At 41.4% G+C, this 24,744-nt stretch overlaps 2 protein-coding genes across 2 annotated transcripts; one reads left to right on the top strand and one right to left on the bottom strand.

Annotated features, from left to right (window-relative positions):
• Positions 1–16,061: 16,061 nt before the first annotated feature.
• Positions 16,062–20,292, bottom strand: LOC126557190 (uncharacterized). Its single transcript, XM_050212875.1, has 11 exons — positions 20,166–20,292; positions 20,001–20,098; positions 19,537–19,658; positions 19,199–19,464; positions 18,703–19,121; positions 18,117–18,632; positions 17,858–18,053; positions 16,892–16,987; positions 16,737–16,829; positions 16,590–16,667; positions 16,062–16,519 (listed from the first exon to the last, which is right to left on the bottom strand). Exons 1-11 carry the CDS (start codon positions 20,290–20,292, stop codon positions 16,062–16,064), a joined length of 2,469 nt encoding a protein of 822 aa, XP_050068832.1.
• Positions 20,293–22,463: 2,171 nt separating this feature from the next.
• On the top strand, positions 22,464–23,538 carry LOC126567205 (endothelial lipase-like). Its single transcript, XM_050223436.1, has one exon. It carries the CDS (start codon positions 22,464–22,466, stop codon positions 23,535–23,537), a length of 1,074 nt encoding a protein of 357 aa, XP_050079393.1. The 3' UTR covers position 23,538.
• The last annotated feature ends 1,206 nt before the right edge of the window (positions 23,539–24,744 follow it).

Here is a 24,744-nt window from a genome sequence, read left to right as displayed (position 1 = left end):
CGCTGTCACCTGACATGGACCGGTGCGTACGCGACAGTGACACTTATCATAAGCTGATATATACAACCAAACTGTGCATATAACCCCAACAGAGCGACAGGAAGTAGAAAGGTGAATGGATTATTAAGTTCTCTTCAACCTCCTACTTCCTGACGCTCCGTAGGTGTTAAGGAACGTTTTCGGCAAACTATTATAGATACACAACACTGTATGGCAAACAAGACTGTATAGGTTAACTTTGAGTACCTGATTATGAAAATTTTACTGTGGTTTCAGAGTCTTCAACTGCTACGGAAATAGGCTTGGATGGAAGAGCACTTAAAAACACCAAACCGCTAGGACTGTGACTGAGGATAATCTTCAGTTCACGCTTTAGAATTTTTGAATGTTTTTGCAATTCTGATTAAATTTCAATGGTTGAAAAATTTGCAACTCATAAATATTTTGAAAGCAGTTATCATTTTGATAGTTTACATGTATTTGATTATGATTAAGAAAGAACGGGGTACTCTTTATACTTCGCATTCTAAATACACTTCGATCGCTTGAATACACTTCATCACTACTGAACACAACATCCACACTGAACATCCACACTTGACTGATACAACTCGTAGCTGGATCCCACAAGAAAATTGTCTTGATCTTGGTGTCTCCGAAACCCTGAGAACCTTTCGAAGTATTCAAACTGCGTGGATTGCGAATGAAAGTTTCTCGCGAAGCGCTGATCGTTTTATAGAAAACCGATCATTCATCCGAAAGCTCTCGTTCGCTCACTCAATGCGAGAATGAAATGATCAGAGAAGAGCGGCTAACAAAAAATCGCAACCGCTCATGCGTTGTGCCTGTCTGCCGAATAGAATGACTTAAGATGCAAGATTGTACATAAACTAAATGTCCTGCTTCATACACGGCTCAGAAGTACTTAGCAAGCTATGTTTGAATAATATGGAATAATCTAATCATACTTTTAACAAAAAACATTATATGCCCGAATCCAAGAAATTTGATGTGTGATCTTTAATAACATAATTGCCTTATGACAGTTATTTTATTATCACTCCAATCGTTTTTCTTTTCAATCCTTAAATGAACAAAATGACAATTAAAAATCAATTAGGCAAGGAGACCCTATTATAAAACTATCTTTCTCTCTCCCTCTCTCTCGCTATCTCTCTCTCTATCTCTCTCTCTATTAAAATTGATGCATTTAAGCATCAATTTGCGATTTGCAAACAGTTCATGAACTAAAATAGAATACAATATCGAAGTTCATGGCATCATCTTTAGCAACTCCCTAAGACTGTCTGTTAAATTAGGCTGGGATGTTTACACTTGTGTTGTGTGTACTGAGTAAGAGTGAGTGAGTGATTTAAGTCTTTCTAATGAATAATTTAAATAAACTCCTCACCAAGAGTTTTGGGAGTCCAATAACAAAGAATGATTATACTCTATTGGAAATCGTTATAAAAAAAATCACTTCCTATGAGTTAATAGTCGAGGGAAGTATTCGAATCGCAAGAAGTGTTTAAACTCTTTTGGAATTCGGATTACAAAGTGTTTTAAACTCTTTAAAGACTCAAATCAACAAAGAGTTTTCAAGGAAAACACTTTCCTTTTGTTTTATGGGCCGCTTTCTCATTGCTTGGTGAATTTTTATGGCCTAGATAAGGAATGAGAATGAGCTTGAATTAAAAAAAAACTTTACCAACACAAAAGAAGGACTTCAAACCAGCTTCGAAACTGAATTCACTCATGAAAAAAATAGACACCTTTGCGTAAGAAGTAACATACCCTTCCGGCAAAAATATGTAACATATAAAAAAACTTCCACCAAAACACACTTGTACGGCCATAATTATACGAAACAATAGCTATTTGCCAAACGCAGGGCTAAAACATCCAAGCTCGAAGCTGATAAAACGAATGTTACAAGAATTCCTTCCACCACCACACATCACAGCTAAACATCCAACCGTAGAATGGAATATTGTATGGCGCTACATTTAAAATAACAAATTTAATTCAATTCAAAGAAGTTACGATTACATGTTATCTAACGAAATAGTAAAAACCAAGTTACGAGAATTTCAGTCAGGAACATGCAATGGCTAAAAGTGTGAAAAATGTGATCAGCAAGAGACGTTTGAGCACGAATCAATAAAGAGGTAAACATTGATCAAGAACTGGATCAATCTGAAAAGAATATAACAAGAATAAGGACCTAAGAATCTATACTTTCAAAGAACTCAGCAAATCAACATCAACATTGAACACGGAAGACAAGACAAAAATTATGACAATGGTAAAAAAAATTAAATATTAGAATAAAATCAGAGAAATGAAGCAGCAAAATCCAATTATAGAAATATATTGTTTTATTTAAAAAATTCCTGCAAAAAAAAAACAGCTCCAACCACATAAAACGGAACATTTTTCTTTCGCCGCTAAACATAAAATAAAACCCTGACTGTATCAAATAACTTGGCACTGTATGTTTTTGGAAATCTTCTTGATCTTTTGTATCACCTTAACAGGAACGATAAAAGCATTTATTAAGCAGTTTGCTAGAGTATTGAAACGATTCAATTGCAAGTGAGAAGTAGAGGCTCCAACACCATTCCCCAGCAGAACGCAAAGATCGAGCCAGTAAGAAGCTGTGTGTGAAAAGAAAACGGTATTATCGTTTTATGATCGTAGCCCCCAAAACGTATGTCTTAAATGAACCTTCAAATATGTGCGAATCTGTTTGTGCCAACGGAAAGATGTGCATCCAACATCCATACAATTTCGCGAATTATGGTACAAATGTACTGCCGAAGAAGTGTCGTAAAAGATTCCGCTTTGTACTTTCCGCTTGATGCATGCATACTGCTGCATTCTTTAAGCATCGGTTTGTTTTATTTGAGGAAACACTCAAATAAATATTCTCATCGTGTTCCCGCGCAGATCGATGTGGTTTGGTACGATTGGGAAACATCGTAAATGTCTGGGGTTGAAGAAAAAAAGAAATGAATGGTGTCAATTAAAAGGTACAATTAGCATAACTTACACTAGCTGGACTTGGTTTATGGTACCATTCTAAAAATAATTAGTATTGTATGTTTTCCACACATTCGTTTGGTATGTCGTAACGTTGAAAATTTGGATGATTAACTTCAAATCGTTTAGTTTCTGACACGGGATCGACGATAAGCTGTCGACTTTATCGTAACTAAAACCAAAATAAAAGCCAAAGTAGAAATACAAGATACAATAGTTTGTCGCTAGCGATTGCTCACAGTCATTCAAAGGTCAATATTATACTATACAGGCACTGGCAGTTTTATAGTTGATATAAAACTATAAATTTCTTTTAAAATGTCTACGATCCGTACATAAGGCTAGAAAATTGTATGATGGAGACGCCTAGTGAGCAGGGTTGGTGTGCTGTTTTTTTCGGTTTGTAAGCCGTTCCATTGAAACTTCCTAGAAAAATCAATTACAAAATTTAGAACTGCATAACAACGCAAACCATTATTTTTAATAGATGATTGTTAAACGGCGGTATATGACATCACGCATCATGCAAAAAAAAAAATACGATGGCGTCACATAATATTACACTGGAAGTACATGACAGCACGATACTGGTAAGACGCCATTCAGCGAAGTATAAACGCGTCTAGCGATGGTGAGGCCTTACTGATCCTCCCGACGAAGATTGGTGCACGCTATCCCAGTCTTCGATTTTATTGTTTTATGATTCTTGCCATAAAATGCGCGCCTCGAAGCGTCGAATTTGTTCATGCATGAGACAAGAACTGGACGGTATTTGCGTCCATATACACCTTCCAAGCACTTATACAAATTCCTTGACCGAACGCCGACCTGTAGGAGAAGTGTTTCGCAAAAATTCGCTTTCGTTTTGTGTCTGCAGTTTGCAGAATATGGGCTGCACAAGTGTACGGTGTAGATATGTGGCTGTCTCAAGCGTGAGATGAGACAGCAAACGAATGAGTAGGAAGTTTAGCTAATATAAAGATGGAAAAAATGAGAATCGTTAGGTTTTATTGCATCATTTTATTTTAATTGTTGTTTTTTTTGTTTTTAGTATGCCATTAATTCCGTAAGATAAAGCTTAAAAAATGAACGCAACACTCATGTTAATCATATTAAGTTAATTGCGGGTTAAATCAAATTTTACAATGAAATAGTTTCAGTCCAATTTATCTTTAAACGTAACCAATTACTATACCGTGTAACATGATGATGTGATGTTTACCCTTTAATGTTTCATTCAAATACAGTTTTCTTAAGGGAGTCTGGAGCTCCTTTTTCTCAACACTTTTCTCTTAAAATTAAGACAGACTATCGTAATGTGCTAACAATAAGTCGTATGACACATAGTCGGCCATTAAAGCCCTTTGTGCCCTATGCTTCGAACGTGTTGAAATACATCGATACGATGGCTGAGGCACGTGAAGAGGATGCCGGACTCATGCTCCTTCAAGAATGTGCTCGTCAGCGAACCGTTCGGCACGAGGCGTAGAGAAGCACAGCGAGCTCGTTGGCTGGATCAAGTGGAGTCTAACCTGTCGGAGATAGGATGCAGCCGTGAACAGAGGACTAGACCCCCTAGACCGAGTTTCCTGGAAACTGGTTGGAGTCCTGGCCTTGTCGACAAAACGAGCTCAATCCTGAGCAGGCCAAGAAGAAGAAGAAATAAACAACAAGTCAAGTTTGTGCCTTTGAATTTTTTCATAGTTGACTACATGATTTGGATTGTGTTTTACCATAAATGCAAACTGTTTTATGACACGCTGTTTTACACAAATAAAAAAACTTCTCTAGGTCCTTGGCTTGATATTGTTCATAGCTTGATATCCGTCGTGAGAACGTATACGACGGTATGGAAGGAGTTCGCTTCCCGATCCTGGCGCAAAGCATAGCAGCATCTCATGCGTCCCGGGCTATACACAGTTCGAAATTAGGGGTAGAAGTGCCAGGTCATAAATATCACATTCTATTTCTTTGCGCATTCATCTTTCTACCGAGAACCTTGGTCCGAGAATCGATTTTTATATTCTTTTTATGGATCTTCATCATCATCAGACATACTCCATACTTCATGAGGCATTCTGGAGTTATTGAATGTTTAAAATTGGAATGATTTCGCAAGAATCGTAATAACATTATGTTCTGGATTAGAATTCTTATGATTTATTAGGGTGGTCTGTCATGTCTGTCAAACTCAAGCTATATTGTGACGGCATGAGTCAGGCGTAAAAATAAAAATGAGCTAGTTACGAGTTCTCCCTTGCATACCTGTTCTCTTCCTCTTACGATCTTGAGTGCAACAAGATTATTTTCTCAGGCTAAAGAGTAATATTGGCCCTCAAATTGCACGCAGCAAACTCACATGTAAGCTCCACAGTCGTTTGTGAACATGGCTGAGTAGGACATATGGAAAATATTTAAACTATTGGTTTATAAGATCCAAAACTAGTTTTAACTAGTTTTAATAAAATTTTAGTTATTCAATGAACTTTCTACTCAAATCGTGTTTAATATTGATTTTTTCCGTATATTGAGCCATTTAAATTAAAAAATATGACTCACTATAGAATTATTTCAATTACAGTATTAACTGTCTCGTTTAACTGATGAAATAAGTTAGTGAAATGTTTTTTGTTATAAATTAGTCTTATACATAAGCCAGCTTTTGTGACACTTAACAATAATTCAAATAACGTTCCTTATTTTAATAATGATTTATTTAAATATTAATTTCATGTCCTACGCATAATGGTGACAATCTATCGTGATTTTTCACACAAGCTTGCATGAGATGAATCCCGTACAACTTGAGCGCTTTTATTACTCTTTAGCCTTTTCTCGTTTGACCGGTTTTCAGTTAAGCAGCTACATAATTCTATTTCGAGCGGGCCACCAAGGTATTGGGGCTCCTAATCCGCACGGCGTTTCAGGTCCGCGATCCGCAGGGATGCTTCAGGGCGTTGTATTGCTGCTGCATCCCATATTGAACTATGCCAGCGTCATTTGGTCTTCTGCAGACGACATCTCTATGGATAGGCTTGAGAGGATGCAGCGGAAGCTTACCATCAAACGCTAGTTAAACGACCTAGCGCTGCTTCCCCTCCCTATCGAGTACGGTTTCAATTGCTATATCTGGTCGAACTAAAAGAGCGATCGTAGCGATCATGCACCCATGCTATTTATTACCCACATCCTTATATCCAACATCGGTTCCTCTAACGTTCTGTCGGCCATGCCCCTTTATACCCTATCCTGCCGCTACGCTACGCGGCGCCCTATCCGACTTAAATACGTTGATGATTTCTTTGACCACAATGTATCCTTCGCTACTTTCCGCTCCCGTGTTCTATCTACCTAGTGTGTCTCGTATTTCCATTTCTTGACGTTGTTGTGTTTGTTATTATATTAGCGCTATTGTTCAGCCAGCCTATTAGCTCTAGTATATCACTAAACACCAAATACCTTTTGTATTTAAACTATACGCATAATGAACAGTTTGTTTCAATGAGGTTTTTTTTTTTTCAAATAAAGAAGATGATGAAATCCCACTGTTGTGATCAATTTTCTTGCACGCAACTTCACAAGTTGCGTGCAGCTTGATCGTTTTACCGCTTTTCGAATTACGCCTAAATGTATGCTGACGTCACTGAAAGAGAAGGTGGATTAATGTTAAAGACGGAGAATAATCGTTATGAAAGAATGAAGGCAGACAAAACAGACAGTAACTCGAACAGGAATCAGGTCACTATGATATTGAACATTTTCTTCGCTTAAATCCCAGCCCACCCGGTAGCTCGTTGGTGGACGCCACAACGGTCAGAACACATGATAGAAACCAAGCTTCGTACCCCATATGGATCGTTCCTCAGTAGTTAGGACTGACTTGGTATCAGTAAGTCTTGTAAGCCATTCGATGGCTGGCGGGACCTAGTTGAGATGTTAAGCCAAAAAAAGAAGAAAGAACAATTTTTCTTAGCTGTAAGACATAACATCATTGCAGAACCCTTGCGGAGTACATTGAATTCAAAATGAAATGAAATGATAGCATTTCTAAAGAAAATTATAAGAATTTCATCACTTCTCTACTATCCCATCGATCACTCCCTTGTCGACCATCGAATGACTTGCTAGATTTGACGATATCATGTAGTTGGAGAGCCAGTCCCCACTACAAGGAAACAGTGCAGCTATATCACCCCGTTATATTACTCTTTCTTTTTGTTACTCAATTTTCATATCCGAATTGTGCATGTGTGTTTAATAGATTTTAACGTTTTAGAGCGGTAATAGAAGATTCAGCGATTTTTAACAAATATATTGAAATTATACAAAAATAGTAATATTCTATTCCCAATCACTGCATATTAGTCTTACTTCATTTATACTTACTTTATATTAAACATGAAAGCACATCTTTAAAAAAGAAAATTGCCATTAAAAATATGCCACAAGGTTTCGCCGAGCGAACTAAGGGCGAAGCCAAAGAACTAAATATCTACCTTCACCAGAGGTTCATCCTTGATAAACAGCCGTATCACAATAAACCCCTGTAAACCACCTCGAACCTAATAAGCGGTGGTGTGTGAACTACTCGAGAATCATAATGAACCGATTATTTTGTCCGTCAAACTAGCTGAAGCAGGCAAGCGTCCCTGATCGGTCTGTGAAGAGGAGCCTGCCACCACCAGAGATGATCACTGGGTAGAGCACAATGGGTGAAGTGGAGGCTTGCCGAAGACCCTCGCCAGCAGCATTGATCGATTGTACATAAAATCATGTATATTAATTACATTACTGGAGCGATCTGGCTCATAAAGCGGGCATGAACTTGACTTTCCCACTCGAAAATGGTAAGGTATCGGGCGTCGCTAATTACTCGGCAGACAAACCGGATGTGTCTGTTTGATTTGATGCTGCTGGTGGGCACAACTTGAGCGTTCGATTCGACAAGTGCACCAAAGCCACACTGACCTTCGGGATTCGGGCGTTCGTTTTGGAGTGCTGGATGGAAAATCGTGACACCTGGCAGTGGTGATGCTGCACCGCTGCAAATAAGTGCCTTTATGCCTTAAAGTTCACCAACGGAACCACTTTCGAAATATATCGTTTGTAACTACATAAACGATCGAGCACGGTGCTGGATTCGATCGTGATTTAAAGCTTCACTGTGTGGAGAAAATGATGAGCCGATGACTTCAACAACCTGTACCCTATTTAGAGCAGATCAGATTGAGCTGTGTGTACACGCATTATGTGTCGTTGATTAAGTTCTGACAGCTGCCAGCCGGCCACAGCCAAAGGCGGCACGTTTGAACAAATTCAGTTTGTGGTATAAATTTTGCTCGGACACAATGATGCACTTCTTCGCGGTCAGGTCAAACGAAAGTAAACATAATCATGCTCAAGTCATGATGTCGGCCGATGTCAAACCCGACAGCTTAATGGAACATCTCAGCCCCTCCGGGAAGGTTAGTTGCTCTCGTTGAACTCTCTCGTTGAATGCAATGACTTTTCGTGCTCGGTGCGTCCTTTAAAGGAGCAAAATGTATGGCACGCGAAAAGTGTACTGTTTCAACTGAGCAACAATTCAACCCGCGATGACCGTACAGCGAACGGGATGGATACAAATTGTTTGGTGTATTGTTTGCGCGGGTGAAAACGTTTCACTGTGCTGATTAAAACTAGGTTACGCATACTTGCTGGACAATGCATGACCATTGAGCCGATTAGCAGTGCATTCTTTGCATGGTTGAAACCGTTTAAAAAGTAAGATTAATTGAAACAATCTGTTAAAAGTCAGCTGACAAAAACAAAAAATGACCAGGTTTGCTTCCCGGCAATACTGGAATTTTTTTTTTAGGGGTAGCCAAGTTATGCTTTTTATGATGATCCATGAAGTTTTAGCAGATTAATGTCTTTTTATGAAAATTTAATAGATAGTGGAAGAAATTATTTATGAATTTACAATACACAGGACCGGGGTTCAAATCCCAACCGGACTGACGGAGGACTGACTAACTAACTACGAGGTATCGGCAGTCTAGTGAGCCATTTTCGATAGCCGGCATGATTTTAGAGATCGTTAAGCCAAGAAGAAGGAAAAGTTTTTATTGAACGTTTGATAGAAAGTCGAGAAAGATGGATTTTTAGGACTCTACCAAAAAATGCTAAAAAAGATATCCCAAAGGATAGATCGTAAAAAATATCAGTTTTTTTTGTTTTTTTTGGTTGATTGATATTTGATGATTTGGAAATTGATATTGACTTCGAATGTGTTTTGTACTATTTGAGGATATTTTCAAACTTAAACAGAGATTATGATATTTTATATAAGGCTATCGTTTGTAAACATTGAACCCCGGTTGGCTGTTAGACTTCATGTTGTAAGTAGTACGCCTTTTATACGAATGAATTATGAAATTCGTCAAAGAAAGCATAAATGTCGCACCAGGACATATGACGAGAGTTGCTGATCTCAACTAAGAGCTGAGAGCTCAACTATTCTGATATAACTAGTTCTATACTTGATTAGTCGGTCTGGTGGCTAAGGCGACAGTAGGGCTTGTGTTTACACGCCAGTATCAAATTCCATATAAACCGCTCCTTCATAGTGAGGACTGACTATCCAACATGGTATCAATAAGTCTAGTAAGCCTTTACATGGAGCATAACATCGGGGAGATGTGAATGTAGTTTCAAAAACTTGAGACCTTTATAAATAAACAACAAAAAAACCTCGGAGGTCCTTAGGTTCAGTAAACCAGGTAAAACTCTACGCTTTCTCTATCCTGATTCTCTAACGTGATCTTTTGTATGAAACTACTGACTACAGCTGAAGGCCAAAAAAAGTATTTTACTTATTTCTGCCAATTTAATAAGATTTGTCTTACACACAGCACAGGGGAATGCCTTTGACTCATATCAAATTATTTTTTTATAGTCCCTTTAGCTTAAATAAGATAACAATAAAATTGGTGAGCTACAACATAAATAAAAAAGGAAAAGCAAACATTCATCCTCATTCAATCCTCAAGGAAGAGTGAGGATGTACGTGGTAAAATAGCATGTTGAAGTGGATGGGATTATTAGTAGCGGATAGTTTGTAAATCACATGACAGAGAATCTGTCGTCCAGTGGAACAGGCCAAGAAATTGCCTTTTCGAATATCTAGAGTTTCATTTTCAGGCCCATCAACTTATTACTGAGGTATGGCATAGCGAATCGATGTATTGTGATTGGAATCTCGGCACCATGTTTCCCATAAATATGAAGGGAGATATGTTGGACTGCAACAACTACAGGGGTATTACGGTGTTGAAAACCGCCTACAAAATATTCTCCCTAATCCTTCAGTATAAGGTTGCCCATTCGTTGAACAGATAGTTGGAAACTATCAAAGAGGATTCCGAAAGGTGGAGAGTTCGAGAACCGCTACGCTGATACGCTGATGATATAGACATCAATGGTCTGCGGCTCGCCCAGGTAGCAGAGCCCTACCAAAGGATCGAGCAGGTGGCAGAAAACCTCGGGTTGCAGATTAACGAGACACAGACCAAATTGATGATGGCACCATATGCGGACCTACTAAGAAATCCGGAACTACGTGGAGGTGACGGATATGTGACCGCAAATTTGAAACCGTCCAAAACTTCACCTATCTCGGGCAAAAAGTCAGCACCGAAAACCTCGACCCAGCGAACGACCTCATCGTCCGTGCAGCGAATTAGGCTCGCTAGGCTCCGATGATCAGGCCATGTTATACGCATAGCACCGGACGACCCAGCTCAGAAAGTCCTTTTAGGTCGTTCACACGGTCAGAGGAGGCGTAGAAGGCCCAGATTGAGGTGGGAGGATGGCGTGGAATCATCCGCCATCAAGGCCGGGATAACGGATTTGGCGGACGACGGTGCGGGACGACCATGAGCGGTTCCGGATTCTGCTGCGGCCGCAAAGCGGTTGTAGCGGCTGATAAGTAAGTAAGTAAGTAATTAAGTAAGTAAGTAAGTAAGAGTTTCATTTAGATCTGTCCAATTCTGAGTCAATTTAGGGTTGCGATCTCGAATCGACAAGATGATTTTTAGGATTACTGACCGACTTCCTTTGCTGACCACTGAGTTCACTCCTGCCACAACAGGGATTCATACAATTGCTACAGATTATGTTACTCTTTCACCATCTGAAGCAAGTATGTAGCTTTCCCACTAACTCGATTATCCGACATTACTGCGATTGATCCACTTTACACAGTCATAAAATTCGGCATGTTTACGTAATTCGATTCCCGTGTCGTGAGTCACTGTGGACGGGGAACACGTGCTGCCAGAACGCCACCACCCATCACGAGTGTCGAACGAAAAATGATTAACCCATAAACGGTGCTAATCAACGTGACCTTTCCCGATTGCGGAGTGCCAACCGCCCGCTAGCACTGATTCCGCCGGGACATTACAATCTACACACGCTCACACGCCATACTATTAATCTTTATTACAACCACAATCCGTTAATTAATCACCATTCGCGAACCGAAATGAGTGGGACTTAGGACGTAGGAACCACATTTGCGTACGGCTGGAAGTGAAGTACGGGCGTGAAGAGTTGGGGCGTTTAAAGGCGTCTAGACGCGGGTGTATGATGTTGGACGGTACTCGGGTGGAGTCGGAGGATTGGTTTTTGGAGTCTATATTTGGGGCCTGTTTCATGTCGGTCAAGATAGATTTTTTTCCTCGCTTTCTTGATCTTGTTTGAATTGGTGGAACGGTTCGCTTATGTTGGGGCAAAATTAACCAAATCAAAAACGTCCATCAGGCGTCCTCGTGTCAGTCAGCTGAATCATTCATGATTCGTAAATCGTAAAGGATGTGTGTTTTAATTAACTATTTTCATTCATTTCACAACGTTTACCACGTACAAATTTTTTGAGATGCACTAGAACATCAAACCTCTTTTAGCAAGATCTATATCTGATGTGCAAATTACCAACTACATTTCTACTAGAAGGAAAGAATGCACCTATGCCAAGTAGAGAGGAAGGATGCACTTATCCAGCGTTACCGAAGCGAATGAACCGTTTAGTGATCGCAACGATCGCACTGCTCGGTGCATTTAGATGCAAAATGCAATTACCCTGCGGTGCTACCGTGAAGCAAGCGTGTATCATGCACGTCGTCACACGAACGGGAGTGTGTACGTCCGCTGTGGCTGCTGCGGTAGGCGCCATCACCTTAAGGTGTGTTGGACAGCCGAAGGCCGGTCGGTAAAGGTCGAACTTTGCCATCGAAGATGTTCGTACCACACGTACGCTGTTCGAGAAAAGGAATTTTATGGATGGCATGCATATTTGGGCGATTAAATGTATGCATGTTAGCATCGTTCGAAGAAACCAATTGCAGAACAGCTTCCTGTCTTGTGGCTGTCGCTTTGGTTTAACGGATTGTTTGTTTAGCTTCCCATTACAGCGGAAGACACACGTTGCAGAAAGTAATGGTTCTGTCCTGTATCAATGTACTTTCGGTTAAGAATCCCGTATATTTTTATCATTTTTGTTTCGTTTGAAAAAAGTATACATTATGCACAACGAACGGAGTTCAAATTCCATTCGGACCGTTCCCCCGTAGTGAGATTGACTCTCCAACTACGTGGTATGTATAAGTCTAGTAAGCCATTCGTTGGCCAGCGTGACCTAGAAGGATATAAAGCCAAGAAGAAGGGCATGGTGCACTGTTTTAAAAGATCCCGGGCCGAGGGAACTTTCAAACTGTTGAAATCGATGCGAAACTGTCATAAAATCTCAAAATTGTGATTTCAGCTTTTTCTCTTCATTTCAGATTGCAAAGTGCGACTTCTCAAGCACCCAAGGGAACCTGAAATTTCGAGTTTGAAATTTCTCGTAGCCCGTGGCCTTAACATTACATCCAAAAAGACTATTTTGACAAACTGATTAACATCGAACAGCTTTGTTCGCTGTTTGATCTGATTTAGTTTATTTCGATGCAGATGGAAATATGTCATGCGTGTTACGAAAACGCTGTTGATTTGTATCGTCTTGATCGCAGGAATCGGTGGATCAAATCAATCTTGATTCTATAAAGGATTAACCGTCCGACTATCCAACTACATCGTATCAGCAAGTCTAGTAATCCATGAGAAGACCCACGTGACCTTTGAAGGTCGTTAAGCAAAAAAGTACAATGTACCTGAAGTTTATAATGCACACTGTATAGAATGTCTTTGGAGGCTTTGTAAGAAATACGCAGAGGACGATGAACATTTCCTCCTCAGAAACCAATGGAAATCCAAACAAAACTGATAGAGGAAATACCCAAAGGCGACAGGATGTAAAGCAGGCAATAGATGCGATTACCTTTAAAACAGCTGATAAGACTTTAATGTTTAAAAATGGAATGGAATTTAAATGAAATGGAATTTAAGGACCCCTATCACCTTGAATCTGCTATCCGAATGGAAGATTCTTTATGCTCGGGCCCATTCCTCGCACTCATTCCTCTTACCGTAAAACCGGCCACTGGTTTAAGTTACAATTATGGAAACAAATCTGATTAGTTGAACAATTATTGCTTTTTTTCTACCAAAATATCTAAGCCCATAAAACTGTGCTTCCGACCTTGAAGCATCAAAGCTTGTTGAGGGCTGTTTATTGCCTATTCTAAAGATAAAGCACGCTACAGCGTACAGCAATATACATTTTACCTTTGGTGACGATCAGCTTCAAGAATACTAGTTACGTGTCCTTCTTTCCACCTTCCAGAGGTGTCTTGAATAAGAAAGCTTTAACAATTCTAAACTATACGTTTCGAAACAGCTCCTATAACTGAATAAGTGAACGATAATATTGTTATAACAGGTTGGCTGTTAAGTCCCCGGTCTGACACATAGAATGCGCCGCTAGTATTAAGTGCATATTATTTTTATATAGTACCAACCTTCAAATGATTCGTGTCAGAATTAGACGTCTGTATGTCAATTAGTTTGTGAGACAGAGCGTCTTTTGTCAAGCAACTTTTGGTTGCTTGACGAACGAAAAAAGAACGAAGAAGAAAAAAGTGTTGTTCCACCAAGACAACGCACCGTGCCACAAGTCATTGAGAACGATGGCAAAAATTCATGAATTGGGTTTCGAATTGCTTCCCCACCCACCGTATTCTCCAGATCTGGCCCCCAGCGACTTTTTCTTGTTCTCAGACCTCAAAAGGATGCTCGCAGGGAAAAAATTTGGCTGCAATGAAGAGTTGGTCGCCGAAACTGAGGCCTATTTTGAGGCAAAACCGAAGGAGTACTACCAAAATGGTATCAAAAAATTGGAAGGTCGTTATAATCGTTGTATCGCTCTTGAAGGGAACTATGTTGAATAATAAAAAGGAATTTTGACAAAAAAATGTGTTTTTCTTTGTTAGACCGGGGACTTATCAGCCAACCTGTTATGTGTTGATTTAAGTATCTTTTGATTATCTTTTGTTGTTAAATCTTTGGTACGCCAAATGGATGGATTTTGAACTATATCTGGACGACCTTTTCTAACCAAAAACGGTGCAACAAGTTTGGTGGGAAATCTAAGGTTTACAGTAATTATCCGTAACAACCTAAGAGAGCTAAACTCATGGACGATTATTTTGAATCGAGTGCAATGAAAACATACGCATACGCTAGAATGTATAAATGCGAAACCACTCAAGGAGTAGCCGATATTGGCTGATCGCCGTGACCAAGTGATACATACCCACAATCAAATCTGACCGCAGCACTAGTTGTAGATTGATGTTTGTTTACACAGGATGATTACTACGTGCCAGCTGAATACTGAACCGATTTATTCACCTATTGTGCGGTAGTTGTACTTGTGCTGGCTGGCTGAAAGCTTAACGAAAACAACAACAATGAAAAAACGGGTCACAAAGCCAAACATTGAAGGGCCACAGTACTACGGAGCAAATGGACCATGGAATGGACTAAATTGGCCACGGTGTCTATGAACTACAGCGGTTGAAGGACTGATCAATTTGTATGATTTATGTGCGAAAATCGGTTCATTGTTTGGGATTGGTGTTTTGTTGGTGAGTCTGAAGAAAGAGAAAAAAAAAAGTAGATCAAGTTAGATAGCGACCGTCGGCTTATTCTGCTGTTGGGATGAAAATGTGAGTGATTTACTCCATTTATCGCTGTTCGAAATAAGATATACGACATTCTAACAGTTTGATGGGAATGAAGGGCCAATTTTCTCACCATATCTCATCGAGAAGGGGTTAAATGCTTAGAATTTTGCTTGTTTGTTTAGGAGATCGCCACCGCCGTGTCACAATGAGCGATCCCATCGATGAGGAAGTCGTGTTCTTACCCATCTACTACCTCAACTTCGCATCATGCCCTTCGAAGAGCTTTGAATTCTCGAGTATCTGTTGTTCTCAGTTCGATTGGGAAATCCTCGAGCATGTCTGGAAAAAATGAAAGAAACACGAACATCATCAACTAGTCTTTCGCTCTTGCGCAATGGTACAATTGACGAAGTAACGAGCAACGCAAACTCACCTTCATTGCTGACCACAGAGACCGTATCCCGAAAATGACACGAGTGTTGAGTGAGCTTCTGCTGGTGGTGATTATTTAATTTACGACCGTAATCAAAAGCCAATAATCGACTGTAATCAGTTCCCGCCAGTCAGTTACTGGAGCGCTACTGAGGAGGGACACACGATTGGATGCGATATTGCTTGCTCACGAATGCCTCAATCGTTTGTTGGGGAAGGAAATATTCACCGGGTTAATGTTGCAATTAGGCTAGTGAAAGGGAGTCGTTTATAGGAATGGAATGGGCGGTGGGTTCGGAGACGTGGTACATTGCATTCAAGTGCTAAAATCCACTCGTCCAGTGTAAAACACTCATTAAAAAAGCAAACAATACTTGTTTTATGCTTACATTACACATTGCAATAAATACAGTTTTATTATGACTCTTTTTCCGTGGCTCTTTCAAGAGCGCTTGTTTAAACACCCCTTCTGCGGTTTACTCACACCTGACAGCACACTGTTTGCTGCTCACGGTTGCAGAAAGGAATCAAGTTTAAGCGAAGAAATATGTTCACTGTTTGGTCATTCCAGTACATCGAAGGACATCGCGTATAGTGTAGACATCTGCCAGCGGTTCCAGCCGGAAGTGTACACAGTCCGTTCTCGTACAGTTCAATCGAACGAATAACTGACACTAGCTGATTGTGGTCCACCAGGGTCGCAGGTGATCTATTCGGAATGTGTCCATACTGTGGGGGTAGTTGTTGAAGTGGGTGATGTAGGCTTGTTTGGGCTGGGTACGCGATAGGAAGACTGTTTGTTCGTCCATGGACTATGTGATGTGTCGACGGTAATTCAACAGAAGGAACCAGTTCGATCTGCACGCCATTATGCTGAATTGTATTTGGTGTGACTTGAACTACCGTTTGCTGGTAAGGAGATGGCCGAAATGGAGGCACTGTAGGGAACGATAATACAACATTTTGTATGAACAATACGGAAGCGTGAAGGTGCGGTTTCAATGTTACCAAGCATCGACGAATGACTTATATGCGGTCCGTACACTACGTACGTTTCGGGCGTGTTGTTCAATGATTGATGATAAACTGTTAAGGTACAGATGAGGCACACATATGAAAGCGCTACCACAAGGAATGCAATTTATCTGCACTTACCATTTACTTTGGTGGTGATTGGTCTGCTGGACATCAACTCACTTCCATAAGGTTTTATATGATTTGTTATTACATCTGAAAGAAGAATTGGAACTGTTGTAAAGTTAGCATGCTGCAGTGCTTGGTGCACAAAAGAGCCTTCACGTTGCTATTACCTATACGATTTTGATTGGTAACTTGTTCGATGTTGTTGAAGTTGGGACTGTTGATGGTATTCGGGGTGTCCGTATCTTCGGCTCCGAAACGGATTGCTAGAAAAGGTGATTGATTTGGAAAATGAGTAACAGACACTCTAGTGCTGTTATTTAGGGTTGGCATGCATAACTATCTGTTCTTGGAGTACATTTATAAATAATAAAACGCATCCATCGACAGCATGTAATGTTAACCCTATCGAGTAAATTATCACCTCGCACTCGGACATGATTTACTTGGTACAGTAAGGTACAATAGGCATCATTATCTCAAGTACTACTTCCTAATAATATCTACTAGAACAAGGATTCTTAAAATAGCTCAACAATCAAAGTTCATTTAGTGTTTTTGACTGCATGTTAATTGCATCTCATGTTTCCTTGATTGGATCACTTCTTAGAACTAAATAACTAGAAAAAAACGGTAGCGGTGGTCTCCCTGTACTCTGTACTGGCTTTCCAATAACGGAAAATCCAAGTCAAATAAGCTAGAAATGGCTGACAAACACCTCTTGAGGTTGTTAGAACCAATTGAGAAGAAGGAAGAACCTGACATAGAAACTCTGGAACCAACAGGATAATGTGAGACCCAAAAAGGCATAGGAGAGATTGCATTCTTAGCATCCAAGAACAACGGTGATTGTATCAAACATCAAGCGGGTTAAGAATTTTGAGGCAAAGCATTCACTTGGTCTTGAGGCATATAAAAGGCGAGACCGTAGCCCGGTAGCGGGACACCTCGGGATGGAGAGACCCGACGAAGGCTTGCGCCAAAGCCTAATGGTTCCTTCGTTTGTCCGTTAGATTTGAAGCAGGACAATTCAACAAGGAAGGGCTGCAACGTTTGATGCCGCTTACGATATTTATAAATTGGTGTGACTGATGCATTATTTTAGAGGTGGCTTAACAAACAAACGGTGTACTTACACGTCAGAAGTGGATGGTTTTCAGGTAGATGTTTCAGGATGATTGATTCAATCCAATCATAGAACGGAGATAGACGTGTCGCTACAAACAGATTCTGTTGCCCGCCACATGCTCCTTCATCCATGGTGTTGACAGCGTACACGTACGGTACAATATTGTCCCGCCGGAAGTTTGACACAGCACCACCTGGTTCAAGCTAAAACGATCAAACTTAATCATACAGAGCCAGGCAACAAGGTAACAGCTCAAAAAACCATACCTTACAAATCCCCGGCACCAGGTCGATCGGATTGTATGTGCAGAGAAAATCACTATTAAATCCTGTCCAAAGTGTACTGTTCACTTTCCACGCATCGTTTGCCTCACAGCGGCCATTTTCTGTCACCAGCGCTACCAGTATCTTAAGCGACACATTTTTTGCCACATCTTGTGGCTGATTTTTCACCTCGGGCCCATAGCCAGAAAAGAACACGATCGGATCGGTAATGCGTTCCTCCCTCCAGATACAACCCGGTGCAATGATTTGGTAGATTTTGTTCGGGTTGTAAAACTTGCTTAGCGTAAGGACCGCTAGGTTGTGATAGTTTTTACCCGCAACGTACTTCGGATGTACGTCGATGTTCACTATTTCTACCAGCTCATTGTTTGCCTCGATAAATGCTGGTTGTTGGTTGTTGCGTACCGCACACGTGGCTGAGGTGACGACGTGCCGATAATCGATAAGTGCTCCGCTGCACTGATGGAAGGAGCTGTTGTCCGCTTTGCGAAGATTAACCTGTTTGGAATAAAATGGAGACTGAGTAAGGATCTTTGGAGATCTACCGAACTGGACGAGTTAAAAATACCTTAAAAAAGGGAGAATTATTTTGTGGACTAAGCCGACTATCGGAAAAGGGTCTCGCCGGTAAGCATTCCGTATTACGTGCACATTCAATCGGATCGGTCGTTACGTTCACTCGCTCACGGATCCAATCGATGTAGCTCGATACCTTCGTGTACACACCGAGTGACCCATCCCAACAGCCAGTCCCAAACGACACGACGCCCGTCAGATAAGGTATGGTACGGGTCACATCGGACAGATCAATCTGCAGCGGTCCACCGGAATCTCCCAGACAGGCGTCCTTGTGCGGCGTTTTCGTGCAGAACTGATCGGACGTTAGACCGTACCGTAGTCGAGCATCCTTTGGTAGTTCGTTATTGCACGATTCGGAATCGTAATGATTTAGTGTGACTTTCTGCAACGTTGGACTCATTCCTGATGCTAAGGAAGGAAGCACATTAGCATAGTAATGGAGAGATGAAGCTACTAGACTTTGAATTTAAAAGCAAAAAACTTACTGTAGGATGTAAATCCAAAGCCAACGGCCCGCAAACTTGCACTGTAATCGCTCAAATTATCCAACGGCCACAGACAGATGGGACATACGGCGGAGTTAAAGCTAACCTCTCGATCTAGCTCGATCAGTGCAATGTCGTAGTATTTGCGATTCTTCTTGAACTTCTCGTGCACGGTAAGGCTAACGATGTTAAATTGCTGTGCAGTGTCATCGTCTTCGGTGGTGGCCAGATTCGTATCCCCAAGACGTACCGTGTCGGGTGGAATTCTGAAATGAGTTTCCCGGTTGCAAGGTTAAGCAGAATGGAAAACCGGTTCTAAGGCATAAATTAACACTCACTTATCATCATCCACTTTGCAATGTGCTGCTGTTAGAACATATTTGGCAGCTATCAACGAGCCACCACATTTGTACTGCACCTCGGGAGGCGAAACCTTCCTGTCCGTCCACCCGATCGCTGCCTGCAAGAGTTAAGAGTTTGGGCTATAAATCGTACACCAATCGTATCGTCGAACGCGTGACCCATTGCATTACTTTTCCGTTATGCAATACAATGTCACACACAGCTTTGGAGTCCTCGCAATAGGAATGTTGGTGGAAATTAATTCTATCGCTTAGTCACTGTTAGTGGAATGCTGCAAGGTAATCACTTTCCATCCGCGCACATCAGAGAAACGGATCTTCACACAAGCACTGTAAAGTGGAGTTGCGCAACAATCTTCCTATCGGTGCTCGGTTACTCAATCTCCTTATGTTAGTTGTTTGGCTTTACACAAATACATGCTGTTATATTAAACACCTACCATATGCGGAAATTCCTTTAGAAACGCTCGACGTCCTCCAAAAATGAAAAACCCTAAAGCACTGGATACGTCCTCGCTGTAGAATCGACTGGGACAATCTGGAATGAACCGGATGAAGTCACGTAACGCACTTCAAACCACCACTAATTCAATGCTGCACATTACCAACTAACGATTTACGCTCGTAGTATCCTTCGGGTGCACTTTCAATAAAGGCATTTTCACCTAGCACACGATCGCAACTTAACATCACCGCACATACGATCGCTAGGAACTGCATCACAAGAGCCATATACAATATCAACCCCGTCGATTAATTGGCGACTGCGATAAGAAACACTGTCACTTGTCACTTTTACACCTGCCGCGATCACACTGTCGATCAAAACACGAACGGCCGTTGTTGGAACTGTCTGTCTGGATAGGTCGAGTCACCTGCAGGCGCCGTCGTCGTTTTGGAGTGGGCTGACTTTAAATGAGCCCACTTTTAATTCGTCTTTAGCCTTACTGGCCAAGCTAATTGACCTTGACAGCAGCACCAGGTAGCAGTTACTCCCCGGCACGCAAGATGTCTGCTGTGCGATCAGTTCAGAGTTCTTCTGCAATGTCAGCGCCACACTTGCAGAGCTATAAATCATAACTGGCTCAGGCGCTCGGGAACGACTTGGAAGCATTGGTTCAATCTCATACACCGCACCAAGACGATCGGGCTTGGTGTAGTGGTAACGATGCAAAGGTGATAATTCTGTGAAAAACCCAAACACTACGGAATTCCGTCCACTACGTCAACACAGTGTCGTTTGCCGTGTGTACTGGACGCGTCAAGAAAATGAGCTAAAATTGCAAACTTCACCCCTAAATAGATCATGCAATTTCTTATGAGTCTTTCCGTTATCACCACTACTGAGCAGTACTAAGACCACCAACACAAACACTAATGTAACGATTGGTCAATAGTTTACCAATACCATTGTTACGATGTTTCACATGATCCTCACAGTGACTCCACTGGTCTTGTTCAGCTTGGACCACCCAGGGACGATCTTAAACATCCCCCAAAACTGACGGACTGCTGAGTATGAAGATCACCCGTGAATGAAACGCTATTATATGATAATTAAATCTGTTTCACAGTGCTAACAGCTACCGCCACAATTTAAAACGGCCGTCTGTTTGTTTGCTTTTTTCTCCTTAAATCTAACCGCCACTTTACCGAGCTTACACTAAGGGGAAGGCATGTTTGGGTTTGGGATGGTTGACACAAGAGACAATGTGTAACATTAACTAATTACGCACACTGTTGCACGGATTTCCCTGGTCGGGTGGGTTGGCACAAAATAAGTGGAGTTTAGATCGGTGCACGCCATCATAAAAAATGATCAACATATAATTGGTATGATTGATACAGGCGAGAATTCCCTCTCTGCGCAGATAGCTATCAACACGACAGGTTGTTTGATGCCTGAATGAGATAGCTTTGGAGTTCGCAAGTGTGTGTGTGCGATAGGGTTGGATGTAATGGCGCCTGTGATAGATGAATGGCATGTGTGGCGGGAACAGCATGTAATCGTGCTTCGCTCGTTTCCTGACATCGTGCTCTAAACGTGCTCTAAATACATTAACCCCAACAGAAGTTGCTGTGGAGGTTGATTGTCATCGGTTGTGTATGATACATTGACCCAACGGATGCATTACAAAGATTGTTGGGGATGAGTAATGTAGTTTAAAAATACCCACATGATTTAAGAAGCACGATAATTGTTGACTTGGTGACTTCGAGATGATCATTAATAAGATTCTTTGGTTTTTATCAAACTAATTTAATAAAATGCGTCAATGCGTTTTTTGTTTAGAACAGCATGAATAACATTTGTAATGTACAAGCAAATTCCCAAACTGTATCATGAATCACAACCACGTAATCATAAGTAAAATAAAATTACACTCAAAAATCCCACATCAGGGTCAGAATTCTTATCATTCATCTCTTCAAATCATTTCGATGAGGCCGCGCTTAGCAGATACCTCCGCTCAATCACACGACGACTTAAAATAGAGCTCCCATAACCTTATATTTTGTAATCAACTTCATGTTAAGTAATTAACGCTAAGCTTCAGAAACAAAACTTCTTATCGTACATTGGCATGAGGTCGATATCGTCATCTCTATCTTCCTGATACAGTCTCTTTTTTCCTGATAAAAAATCACTGATTCCCTTGAGGTAGGTTCGGTACAACGCCACTTCGAAAGAAGTACGAGAATTCGCCTGATTGACCTTACTGTGTAGCTTTCACGGTCTCAAGTTTCCTTATCGGACATGAAACAGTATCCACGAGGTAGAATTCATAGATAAAGTACGTTACAGCGTGGATTCGTTTTCAAATACAAACGGTCAGTTCAGTAGAAACCACGTGCAGTTGTTTGATGTTGGAAGAAGCGTTGCGAGTTGGTGATCGTGAGTGATGAATCCTTTAGTTTCTGTCGTAGTAATATTTTTGTTCGGAATAAGTGGACAGTGTACGTTAGTCAAGCAAGCCGAACAACTTCTCAAACATGAGCTAGACGAATGGGTGCTCATTCCTACTATTGTCGATGAATGGATCTGGGCGCATCGACCTACCGCTGGGTTTATAATGCAAAAACATCGATCATCTTTATCACCGTCGAATATCGAGTTTCTGCTCTACACTCGACGCGATACCGATGACGATGGTCATCGCTTGCAGCTAGGAAACAAGAATTCTTTGATCAACTCAAACTTCCATCCAGATCGCCCAACAAGGATCATCGTGCATGGGTGGCAAAATAGCAAAAGCTCTCCAATAGCGAGCAGCATTCGCGATACGTACCTGCTATTATGGAACTACAATGTGATCGTGGTAGATTGGTCCACCTGTTCGATGCACTGGAATTACATACGAGCCGTTGGATGTGTCCCGGTGGTCGGTCAGCTGTTAGCACAACTGCTTGACGAACTTCACCAGCACGCAGGGCTGACGATGGAAAATGTGTACATTATCGGGCACAGTCTGGGTGCGCACGTTGCGGGCATTGCTGGTAAGACGATAGAGAACGGACAACTGCACACAATCATCGCCCTCGATCCGGCACTACCGCTGTTCTCGATCCGGAATTCAGAAAATCGCATCGGACCTCAGGACGCAATGTACGTGGAGGTAATACATACCAACGGTGGATTGCTCGGGTTTTTGCACCCGATCGGGACGGCCGACTTTTACCCGAACGGAGGCACTCACCAGCCGGGCTGTGGGCTGAACGTGCTGATGTGTTCCCACTCGCGTGCATGGGAACTGTTTGTGGAATCGTTGCAAGAACCGGAGGAAAAGCTGTTGGCCAGCCGGGTCGACTCGTTGGACGAGATACAGCAAGATGTTGGTGGTCCAGTGCTGAAACGCAGTGAACCCAACGGTCGGAATGTCAAGCGGGTGAAAATGGGAGGCGAACCATCCAGTGCTGAACATGCGCGGGGACTTTATTCTATCACCACGCGAGATAAAAGTCCATTTTTCTCCTGAAACTAGGGTAACGTGCAGCTTGCGCAACATGTAATTTTTACGGCTTCGAGATGATGCATCATCAGTGGCTACGCTAAGTTTGCCTGCAACGAATCGAACCTATTTGCTTCCCGCCAAGCGCTGACAGTTGGTCGGTTGGAATACGAGTTTGATTAACGATCAACTTATTGCAGAAGCAAAAGGCCACTAAGCCTAAGCTCGCTTGCATTGAAAATGAAATTTGGTAGCATCTTTTCGCAAAACAAAACGCAACTGCAATAAACGACTCATCCTAAACCATTCAAACACACACACACACACACTCGAAGTGTCATAAGCTATTGTTTCAACGAATTTTGGACAGTGAAGAATTGCGTAAATGTGTGAAATATTTTCAGCTTAAATTCGATTATGAATGGACTGCTCGGTTCAGTTTAGCGCCTGCGACAATAAAAAACTAGAAAGCTTTTAGTCGAATGTTTTACGTCAAGTTTTTGTGGTAATTTTTCAAGTATCGGTGTGCATACATGGCTATAGTGATTGTCATTATTATTAAAAAGGGATTTTGGTGCACGCCAGCAAGATGGTATTAATGTCTGATTGATTGAATCACAGATTAACTTATTGAGGTATGAAAACAGATCAGTGAAATCGCTTGTTAATTAATTTCTTTTACTTTTTATCAAATTCCTTAAAAGTGGATCGTACCGAGCGTTAAACTTTACGTATCACCGATTCAGTAATGACAACCAGATGGCTTGGGAGACTTTAGAGAAAGCTACTAATAATTCGTGAAACGTAGATTATTATCAAACAATTTCGTGTGTTGAAAATCAAAAGAGAGGACCTGGAGGCTTTTCTGGAAGAGGATCAGTTTCAAATACAGAGCCTTTTGTAAAACCATTGGGAATCATCCGTTCACCGACAATGCCAGTGCTCTGGCAACTTTAAAGACTCCCACATTCAGCTCTTACGCTCCATTCCGGAAACGAGAACGCTGACTGTCTGGCCCGCAGAGGTCGATTTCGACCAGCAGAAGCACACAATACCCTTTCCCGCCGAGATTTTATCCGCTTTAACATCATTACAGGGTTTTCACCGGTTTCATTGACACATTCAGCGCGTTATAGAATCTTTCGACAATTCTATTGACTCGTTCGGCGCGCTATTGACGTCTTCGGATGATTGTATTGATTTGATCGGCAGTGCTATTGACACCCTTGGTTGG

This window comes from Anopheles maculipalpis, chromosome 2RL (assembly GCF_943734695.1).
Source record: "Anopheles maculipalpis chromosome 2RL, idAnoMacuDA_375_x, whole genome shotgun sequence".
In the NCBI taxonomy this organism is placed as follows: Eukaryota; Metazoa; Arthropoda; class Insecta; order Diptera; family Culicidae; genus Anopheles; species Anopheles maculipalpis.
Note: the sequence above shows the minus strand (reverse complement) of the source record. Positions and strands in the feature narration are given on the sequence as shown.

Bases quoted from the DNA above. Each gene is read 5' to 3' on its own strand.
- LOC126557190 (XM_050212875.1), bottom strand. From the start codon at position 20,292: ATGGCTCTTGTGATGCAGTTCCTAGCGATCGTATGTGCGGTGATGTTA. The intron at 16,988-17,857 runs GTAAGTACACCG...CACCTTTTCTAG, and splicing joins AAACCATCCACTTCTGACGT to CAATCCGTTTCGGAGCCGAA. The intron at 16,668-16,736 runs GTAAGTGCAGAT...GTACCTTAACAG, and splicing joins AATCACCACCAAAGTAAATG to TTTATCATCAATCATTGAAC.
- LOC126567205 (XM_050223436.1), top strand. From the start codon at position 22,464: ATGAATCCTTTAGTTTCTGTCGTAGTAATATTTTTGTTCGGAATAAGT.